Raw genomic sequence first — 10,847 nt, forward strand, 5'->3', positions numbered from 1 at the left:
GAGCTGCGATGCAGTGATATGGCCTGTGCTTTTATTGTGAAAAGATGTATAGATATTTAGCAGTAACATCTATAAAATACTAGAAAAGTAACACACACCAAGGGTTGTGGTGAGGTGCTGATCACTGGAAGTAGACTTGAAAGGAAGGAAAAAGTGTGGCACACTGTGACATGACAATAGGAGAGAAATAGAAATGCATTTGGACCCACTAAACTGTGACATCTAACCTGTTTGAGTGTTGTCAGGATACTTTCTATGTCAATGCCGTAGTATGTTTTACAATCGTCATATTGCACACTATAATAGTACTACTATATGTAAGGTATAAAGCTCAGCAAGCCTTAAGGTTACCAAAAGATCATGTATGTCATTATCAGTTCATTTTTAAAAATGTGTTGTTGAACATAATTCTCTCATTCGAAAAGCTGTGACCAGAGAATGTTTGGTATTTCTGCTTGAGTTCATCTCAACAGTCGATCTATTATCAAAAATAGCTGCCGATCCATTTCTAGATGAACTTGTCAACTAATCGACGATCGCCCTTCTTCGCCCCATCATCCGTGTAGGTGGTGTGTAACGTTGGAGGGGATGGTGAGGTGGTGCTGGGTTACCCCTGCGAGCAAGGACCTGCGTTCCTCACCCAGACATCCGCTCAAGGGAACGGTGAGGACAAGTTTACGTATGTGACGGGTTGATGTCTATTTAGTTATGTGCCATCAACGAGCCGGTAACGAAGCAGTAAAGGACCACGGTTTTGTGTCTCGTCCCTTAACGGAAGCCTCGCTTTTCAACCCTGATGAGTTTGCATGCCTGAGATGAACTAAATCGGCCACAGTGCACTTTACCTGGTAGCCGAAATGAATTATGAAGAAACATAGAAATCTCTTTGCAGCATATTCAATTATCTGTTACCTTTTTACATTAGACAGCAGTGGAGTCAAAAGCTGCAGTGCTCACTGTGTGTGTGTGTGTGTGTGTGTGTGTGTGTGTGCGCGCGTGCGTGCGCTCGCTCGCTCGCTCGCTCTGTCTCTCTCTCACGCCCATCCTGCCCCAGAAAGTAACGGCTTAAGAAGCACTTTTCTGCTCGTTAAAGTAACGCCAGTGACAGTCTACCAATGACAATTTGGTCGGATTAGAGCTGATTGACCAACAACCCAGATAATGTCTGCATTCATGTGTTGTGAGAACATAGCTGTGGCTCATGTTTTACACATTTGTTCATTATATTGGGCTTCCCGTCGTAATCCTCTTTTCCTTTGTCTTTACCAGATGTGAGTGTGTTGGGGACTCTCAGCCAGGTAGGAAAATAAACTTTGTTCTATTTTTATGCCCAGATGTCGACTTTCTTTGTGGTACATTCGTGGTCGTCAGTTCTTTGACCCTCAGCTCTATATTGACCATAGATTTCATCAACTGATAGATTGTTATTGATGCATTCAGTCATTCACTTATACACAGCTACCCCAGCACCACCAGGCAACATGTTCCCTGTGTGAGCCCAGAGACATGCAGCCTCAAGCCCCCCCAGCACGGTAAGAACTGTGAGCAGGTTGCAAATATGAAGTCAACTTTGAAAGAAATCACATTAACTCAAGTATAGGAGACGTCAGATTCCTGAATCCATGTACAGTTTGTATTATTACATTTGAATTAAGTTCCATCTTCTCTCATCTATTGTTCATTACTTTTCCGGATGTGTTAGGTGTTGTTTCAGTATTGGTAGTGTTAGGTTTTTAAGAACAAAGGATGAAGGAGCCTGCAGGCCGCAGGTACTCTTCTGCTGCGAGCTTCTTACTGCGCACGCGCATCAGAAGAATGAGCTGGACCCGGTCCAAAATTAAAACAATATTTAATGTACTACACAAAGTTCACTTACAAACTGAATTAACTATCAATAGTAATGTTCTCGAGAGCAGAGACCACATACACGCATCTCCTCACAGTCCGGCGCGGCCAGTTAGCTGAAAATGAGAGCTGCAGTGATCTGAGGTAAACTCCCTAAAACATCGTCTTTTGTATCCCCTGAGAGTCGGAAAGTGTCCGATACTGTCATAAAACGTGTGAATGACCCTCCGTGGCGATTAGTGATTGGCTTCATTTGAATTCTGTCCCCTCCCATTATCGATCCCTTAGCAAAACATCTTGGCTCCTCGCAAAACATCTTGGACTCCTCCTCTCTGTCCTGCTGGTCAGCTTGGCATTTGACCGTCCCTCTGGCCCCATCCTCCATCGATGAGGTCGCCTCCATTTGCTGCTGCATGTCTGACACCTCACTCAGAATCCCTATCTGACCCTCAAGACTATTCTTAGTGTTTTAATACCTACAGTGACTATACTTCTATGATTTAATACATTCAATGAGTTAATATACTGTAACATATAATATCCTCTATAAGTAAGAATATTGTAAACCTATAATACATTCCATATGGAAACATATTGTGACTAACATATTTATTATTGTAACACTTCTACTCACCACTAGGGGTGTTATTAAATCCTACTAATAATGCGTTTAATACTGAAATTCTCCACAGTAGTTTAAAGAGAGAATGTCTTCAGTAGTATGTCGTATATTCAGAGTATCAACATGTCAGAAGCTCATTTCTGTTCCTAATAATGAGTTATTAGTTAATGCTGGTTAGCAAGTTTGGTTGGCTTGTTTTCTCTTTAATAATGACTGAACATGTACAGTCCCTCGCTCTCAGGTGTTAGGAAGTTAACATTTACTAACAGCAGAGAGGACGGCCGGCTAGTTGGATAGCTAGCTTGTCCATCTTCAGGGCTGGGTTATTAGCTTGGATGCTAGTCTCAAGAGTTCCCGCCTGCTTTCCTCCCAGTGAGGTTGGTCTCTTAGCAGCGAGGAGTGAGGCAGAGGGACTGTTGGACCCAGCGGACGATGGCCACCAGCTCGTTTTCTGTCGCCAGTGTAACGTTAGCATGGAAGCATGGGGGAATAAGGACGGTGGCTATCTAACTAGCCAGTCGCTAAATTACTCAAATTGAACACGCTGTTGTCACAGAAAGCACACATTGCTATCGCCACATTGATAATCAACTTAGTTTGGATTGTTTTCTGTGACCACAGTTGAAGCATGGTAGTAAGCAGCCGTCCAGAGGTTCCCGCCATGCTTTGGTGCTACAAAGAATGAGCCCAGCAGTGGACCAACTCTTCATCCCTCTCTCTAAAAGTTCAGCCTGTTAGCAACACGTTATCTCCATCTCTGAAACACCTAGCCGATATTATAGCGTACTAGAGCCTCGATTCACAGTTAATCATCTCAAATGTATGCGCTATTGATTCTGGCACCCAACAACACAGCAAGATGACATTTTCGATGTGTAGCTTTAGCCCACTGAGATGATTCATGTTTGCATTCTTTCCTTTGTTTTGCCTCCAGCAACACTGTGACGTAATCGTGACGTTGGCTGTAAAAGGGTCTATACATTGAGCTTTAATTATTTCATGTTCTCTCCTTTTGTCCCTGCAGAACCGCTGGAACTTTGTGTGAATTAAAGTCTAGTAAACCCTGCCGCTGCTCCAGATCCCAGTGCCTCAAACTGTGAGTAGGCCATCTTATCATCACTTTCTTTATAGCAGGATGCATTGTCTTCTGAGATGTTGTGCTAATTCTCTGTAATGTTGCACCTCATTTGTATTTAACACTGTAAAAACGATCATGAAACAGCTGCACAACTGAAAACTATCAGCTAAGGATTTGCAACCCTTTTCAGATTGCCTTTGTCCTTGTTAGGTGATCACCAAGGTTTTGTGGCTCTAGAATAGAACTAAAGGGGCACCGCTAATAGTTGTGTAGTTTGTTTGATACAGCATGCATTTTAAGCTGGTTCAGCAAAAAATGTCTTTGGCAATACTGTGTTAAATGGAGAAGTTGCAATAAGGCAAAGTGGAATGCCCTTAACTGTCTCTGATGTAGTTTAACGTGTATTTGTTGTTGATCTCTTTCAGCTACTGCGAGTGTTTTGCTAACGGAATGATGTGCAGCAACTGTGACTGCTCCAACTGCCACAACAATGCAGAGCATGAAGTGAAGCGTCACGCGGCGGTTAAGGTTTGCAATGCTTTTTTGGTAAACATGTTTGCGTGAGAAGTTTAACAAACGGATTTGTACGTCAGTTTACTGAAGTGCTTCATGAAAGCCTTAGATACCTTTAGATATGATCTAAATAGAATGAATGAAGCCTCTAATGAAACCAAAGAGTACGCATGAATAATACAGCAAGCGGAAAAGCTAATATATAAGATGACCAATCACAACATTGGAAATTAGGGCTGACTCAGATCTTTCAAAACTCTTAATCCTATGCAGAGTCTGACATTAACCTTGGCCTGTGGCCACCAAGTATCTCCCATAGGGGGCCGCCTGTGGCCACCAAGTATCTCCCATAGGGGGCCGCCTGTGGCCACCAAGTATCTCCCATAGGGGGCCGCCTGTGGCCACCAAATATCTCCCATAGGGGGCCGCCTGTGGCCACCAAATATCTCCTATAGGGGGCCGCCTGTGGCCACCAAGTATCTCCCATAGGGGGCCGCCTGTGGCCACCAAATATCTCCCATAGGGGGCCGCCTGTGGCCACCAAATATCTCCTATAGGGGGCCGCCTGTGGCCACCAAGTATCTCCCATAGGGGGCCGCCTGTGGCCACCAAATATCTCCCATAGGGGGCCGCCTGTGGCCACCAAATATCTCCCATAGGGGGCCGCCTGTGGCCACCAAGTATCTCCCATAGGGGGCCGCCTGTGGCCACCAAGTATCTCCCATAGGGGGCCGCCTGTGGCCACCAAGTATCTCCTATAGGGGGCCGCCTGTGGCCACCAAGTATCTCCCATAGGGGGCCGCCTGTGGCCACCAAATATCTCCTATAGGGGGCCGCCTGTGGCCACCAAGTATCTCCCATAGGGGGCCGCCTGTGGCCACCAAGTATCTCCTATAGGGGGCCGCCTGTGGCCACCAAATATCTCCCATAGGGGGCCGCCTGTGGCCACCAAATATCTCCTATAGGGGGCCGCCTGTGGCCACCAAGTATCTCCCATAGGGGGCCGCCTGTGGCCACCAAATATCTCCCATAGGGGGCCGCCTGTGGCCACCAAATATCTCCCATAGGGGGCCGCCTGTGGCCACCAAGTATCTCCCATAGGGGGCCGCCTGTGGCCACCAAGCTTTATCAGGTCTCTCTCAATGAGATCACCCGTCTAAATAAAGGTCAAATATAAGTTTAAAAAGAGTTCTCAGTAACGTGATCGCTTTGAACGTAGCAGTGCAGCGTGTGTACAGTCTGTGGGTGAATAAATGCAACAACTCCTCAACACCTAAGCTAAGTTCTCATGTCTGAAGGTAAACTGACCTTTTAAGGTGGACTAGCTTTTCTCATTGTAGTGACATTCAATTAAAGTATTTTCATTTATTGCAGTGTCACAGTTAAGGCAGGCTTGTGTTAAGTTGCGTTGTATTGCCTCTGTGTTGTTTTTTTACATAAGTTTACATTTACCACCAACAATGTACTGTGGCCTGCCAACTAAGGAGATAGCTTCTATCCCTGCCTCTGTAAAGCTTTGTTTTATGTAAATGTAAATATCTGGCACTCTTTCCATTTGAGAGAAAAAGAGCTAAGCATGTCCATTATTAGGACCAGACAATGAAAGTACACCTATATCATTGAAAAAGACAAAAGGAAATAGTCCATTAAATTGCTTAGTGAGCGATATTGGTGTGGGCTGGTACAGGACGGTGGATTGTCGTGAGAGCTGAAACACATCGAGTGTAAACACGGAGACGTGGCGAGCATCGATGGAGTCTAATTGGTGTTTGAGCGAGGACCGGGTGTGATTCATCAGCGCTGTTACAGCAGACATGCTCCCTCTCACTCTCCGCTGGGCCTCAGACACACGCTGGTGTTTTTTTGCCACTGCTGAGGACAGTGTGTCGACTCTCGTTAACTTCATAGAGAACTAACCATAGCAACAACATGACAAAACATAACTTTCATCTAATCTAACCTCAACAGAATTCTGAACCCCAAAATCAATGATTAACTTACATTTAATAATACTTATGTATTCTTATGCACACTGTTTGAAGTCTCAGAGTAAAAACCCTAAAGGTCTATTTTCCAATAGACTTTCCATTTTAGCCCGATCGGAGCTTTTGTGAGCTTGTCACAAATAGTTCACCCATAAAAGCACAATTTCCATTTCCTTTAGAAACATGAGTCTCAAAGAAATCTATTTGAGTATATATTTTGACAGCTAAATCAAATTGTTTACAGGATATTCAACCTTCTTTTCTTTATAATGCATGTAGTACTTAATTCCTTCTTTACAGGGCTTGTCTAAAGGCAATAAAGTAGTCTATGAGATATGAGTTTACACAAAATTACAATCCCTGCTCGGCATTGTGGGGGTTGGTTTGTGCCGTTTACACTCGCTGTCTTTTTGCTTCTTCACTGTTCATTTTGTTTGTTCGCCCTCCGGTGTTTTGGAGAATAATGCAACAAACAGCGCTTCGAGCATGAGCGCTCATGTGTGCGCTCGTAGCTCCTGCACCAGCTGCCCCGCGCAAGTATAGACACAGGTGAAGGGTGAGGGAGTTGATTTTACCCACTAACATGATATCATAATCTCACTGCCAACACTACAAAGACCTCATGACCACAGAACAGGAGCTCCACCCTACTTGTCCTTTCTATAACAAACGATATAAAAATGCAGATTGGATATGTGGTTTAGAGATGCTAGTACATAAACAAATATAGATACAGATACATTTTAAAGTAAAACCGGAGTTCAATGGAAGCATTGGGGTTGTCTGCTCAGCCTGTATTTACCTGTCAAATGCAGATGTAAACTAACCTTTTACGATATCACAAGTAAACAAAATCCATTCACTTGCCAAATTAAATTCATTCATTTGTCAAATGCATACATTGTGAAATGTGCCATGTGGTGAGTTAGCAAGCTAACTAATTGGGAAAGGCACTTTTAAAATTGGAGACGACAATGTAGGCCGTGTGTTTTATAAACAGTGTTTTACAGCAAAGAATGAATTGACACCTAGCGAGCAAAATAACTAGCAGAATTCTCTGACCCTTTGCTGATGTTGGGGTCATATGGTTTCACATCTGAGTGCCTCAGCCCAGTTCAGGAATCATCAACCGGACAAAGTCCGTCTGACCACAATCAGAAAAACTTAACATTTACATTACAGATATTTCTGCCCGTATTTCAGGTTTTTTTCCTAAATGGTAATCATTTTCAAAATGCACGAATAAAAGAAAGTTGTTTTCTGCATTTCCATTGTTTTCATGCCCGAACCGTGACCCAGAATCCGTGGTATGTACCGGACCGTTACACCCCTACAAGACTGTGTTTGAAACAATTCTGCTTCTGTATGTGACGTTTGACTAGCTACATGCATGTATATGCCTGGTTAATGTCATCATTACTGGTGTTGTCATCATGTAGTTGTGTTTAGGTCGGAACCCAGCGGCCTTCAGGTCTAAGATTGCCGGTGAAATGAGTGAGAGGTCAAAAGGTTGGCACAACAAAGGCTGCAACTGCAAACGCTCCGGCTGCCTGAAGAACTACTGCGAGTGCTATGAGGTGAATCATATAGAGGCATATTTTTGTAGACTACTTATTAGTCATTCTTATCCATTTCATTTCTGTTTTATATCTCCTGGTAAGGTGACCAGGTGTTTATTTACTGCAAATATAAAGACACATGATTGTATTTACACACGTAAGGTCAAAAGAGATTCTAATGAATGAATGAATAATAATGAGTGAGCTATACGTTTGTGTCTGTGCGCAGGCCAACATCATGTGCTCCATCAGCTGTAAGTGTGTTGGCTGCAGAAACTACGACGGTGGCTCAGACGTGGGCCTCAAAGAGAAGACCAACGATGTCATCAGCATGTGAGTCAGTCTGCTTTGGTACCACAGTCCGCCTGACAGCTGTTAATGTAAGACGTCTACTGCCATATCTGAGGTAGAAACAATGGGCCTCATGTCTGCTTGTTCACAAGGAAGAAGGGTCATTTACACGATGACGCAGACTAAAATGTCTTAACCGGAGAGACGACAAGAATCTGGAACTTCTGTCGGTAAGACATTGTTAGACTTATTCTAGGAACGGCAAGAGACTCACTTGTTTCTGTCCAAATTGTGGAACCGGTTACGTAAGCGCGGTGTAATCCATGCCATGTCCGGCCTCCTGCACGCTGGAACCAGGCGCCGCCCCTCGCCTAAACCAAACCGAGTGTTTCCAGTAGATGTGACGCGGACGATGTCCTGTTGTGTGCTACATAATGTATGTCACATTTAAGAGTGACTTCGGTCAATGTCTGGACCTCATTCTTCGGACACTGTTCATATGAGAAAACGGTTTAGTACTGCTCCCTCAACTTTACCTTGATCTAGAAGAGGTCGCTGCAGATGGGACTCAAACTGCCATTATCGGTGGAAGTGGACTCCGATAGTGGCCGATGGCTGCACAGCTGCCATTCACGCAGGGACGTACATGCTTCAGTTCAATTCATTTTTGTATATCACAAATTCTCCTCAGAGGGCTTTACAATCTGTACACATACGACATCCTCTGTCCCAGGACCCTCACATCAGAACAGGAACAACTCCCCCCAAAAAAACAAAAACCCTTTAACAGGGAGAAAAGAGGAAGAAACCTTTGGGAGAGCAACAGAGGAGGATCCTCTATCAGGATGAACAGAAGTACGATAGATGCCATGTGCACAGAATGAACAACATTACAGAGTTACAACACATTCAATGCATATGACAGAACCACGGCAGGAGGCAGGACCAGGGTCCAGGTATAACCAGGATACAAGGAAACCTGCGGGGCGAGAATCAACTGCCCTTCAACAATTCTTTTAACAACTTCGTGGATTGCAGGAAGAATCTGGATTGGTCTATGTGAGAGGTATTCAATTAATATTCAATGAGGTCCAGTTAGAGAGAGTCTCCTCATACAGAGGTCCTGAACATCACAATAATGTCTAACTGGCCTTATGAGTTAGTGCCATATATATCGAAGTAGCCAACAGTCTGTATGTAGTCAACAACTGTCAAATCAAATAAAGAAAGTTTAGTTGAATAATATCTCAACAATATTTATTGTCAGATTTCAAATTGAACTGGATGAATTATAAATAATAAATACTCTAATAATAAATAAATGTTGTTCTCTCGCTTCAAGTAAAATAAGGGCTGCATTTAAGAACACATTAAATAACAGAAAGCTTTTATAAAATGTGACTCTTAAAAGAAAGTACTTCATTTTAGAAAAGAAAATGTATGTGAATTGTCCTGCAGCTTTAAATTCAGTTCATTCAGGGTGAAGTGATGTCACGATATCCACATCATCTTCTAAAAAGATAAATGTGTGTGCAGGGACTTTATGTGAGGTTATTAAACCACTTGTTTCAGCTCTACTCCTCTCTGGTAGCATCTTTGTTGGACAGTGAATTAACGTGTTAGGGTTGTAATCATATTAGGATGTTAGGTTTATTATCTGTGACGCTTCATTTACCGATTTTAATAATCTTCAAGGTCTCTGAATGTATGAGACAGAACAATGCACATTAAAGAGTCGGTCCACTCTTGGTTAAAGGTCTCGTCCACATTTCTCTTTTTGGAGAACGTCGTGAAATAACTTCTGACTTGCGTTCTATTCGCCGACTACTCGGTCTGTCGCCTGACTCTCCTGTGTATGTAAATATCACACGAGTCGGTTAAAATAGAAGCGCTCTGTCAAAATGTAATCATTTTCTATCGGTTGTAGGTCCAGGGTCCAGATACAACGGGTCCGGACCTGGACCGCGGTCTACCTATTCGGGACCCCTGGTCTATAATTTACACACTTGGTCAGGTTCTTCAGACTTGAACAATTGAGTTATAATTGCTTGTTTGAATATTTGAGGAACATTCTCAGTTTTCTGCGTTGTTTCCCCTTTAACAATATTCACATAAAGATTGTTCAGTTATGAGAGGGCTCAGTGGAACCAGCAAACCTCAGGAAAATAGTCAGAGAGGTTTAGGAAACCAGTGACCCCGTTTCCTGTTTTTGAAGCGATGATGTCACCGATGTATTGTGTGATGTGAGTACCAGAGGAGTGGGCTCACCAGTCGTGTATGTGTGTGTGTGTGTTTTCAGACGGCCTGTATCGGTGATAACTCCCGCTGTGGTGGCGGCTGTGTGCGGCTGTCTGCTGGCCAAAGCTGAGGAGGCGGTGTTGGAGTTGGAGTGCGGTGCCCTCGCTGAGCACATGGTGCTGGAGGAGTTCGGACAATGTGTCGCACGGATCGTCAAGGCCATGTTCAAGGACAATACATGCTGAGACTTGTGGAGCCATCACAGGGGCAAAACCTCCAGGACAACCGCTGGACCAACATGGATATCTTTATTCATACTTTACAGATTCCTACTACCTTTTAACCTGTGCAGATATGACAACAGCAATACACCAAACAAAGACCAAAGCTCACACAAAACAACTTAAATTTGAAAACTACTATCAGTTTATTTATTGGGTTTATTCTCCATATACTATTCTTAGAAAGCCTTTCTGGTTATTGTCACACTCATCATATTGTTCATATCGGTGTGCTCCCAAGTGGAGTGAATTTCCGACGTTATTGTTTTATATATATTTTTGATTATATATATATATGTATATATATATAAAGTGTTGCTGTTCTGTTTGTGATTTAAAACAGTGTGGAGGAGCAGTTTTTACTTCAAACGTTGTTATAAGTCGCTGCCTTTTTGTGGCTCATTTCTATTCTTAGGAAATAACAAAAAATATGAA

General features: G+C 43.3%; 1 protein-coding gene across 1 annotated transcript; it reads left to right on the forward strand.

Annotated features, from left to right (window-relative positions):
- Nucleotides 1–2,899: 2,899 nt before the first annotated feature.
- Nucleotides 2,900–10,376, forward strand: tesmin (testis expressed metallothionein like protein). Its single transcript, XM_076112776.1, has 6 exons — nt 2,900–2,934; nt 3,492–3,563; nt 3,971–4,073; nt 7,483–7,620; nt 7,832–7,935; nt 10,193–10,376. Exons 1-6 carry the CDS (start codon nt 2,900–2,902, stop codon nt 10,374–10,376), a joined length of 636 nt encoding a protein of 211 aa, XP_075968891.1.
- Nucleotides 10,377–10,847: the final 471 nt, after the last annotated feature.

This window comes from Anarhichas minor, unplaced genomic scaffold (genome assembly GCF_050575085.1).
Source record: "Anarhichas minor isolate MPS153535 unplaced genomic scaffold, ASM5057508v1 ptg000005l, whole genome shotgun sequence".
Classification (NCBI taxonomy): domain Eukaryota; kingdom Metazoa; phylum Chordata; class Actinopteri; order Perciformes; family Anarhichadidae; genus Anarhichas; species Anarhichas minor.

Bases quoted from the DNA above. Each gene is read 5' to 3' on its own strand.
- tesmin (XM_076112776.1), top strand. From the start codon at position 2,900: ATGGCCACCAGCTCGTTTTCTGTCGCCAGTGTAAC. The intron at 4,074-7,482 runs GTTTGCAATGCT...GTCATCATGTAG, and splicing joins AGCGTCACGCGGCGGTTAAG to TTGTGTTTAGGTCGGAACCC. The intron at 7,621-7,831 runs GTGAATCATATA...GTCTGTGCGCAG, and splicing joins ACTACTGCGAGTGCTATGAG to GCCAACATCATGTGCTCCAT.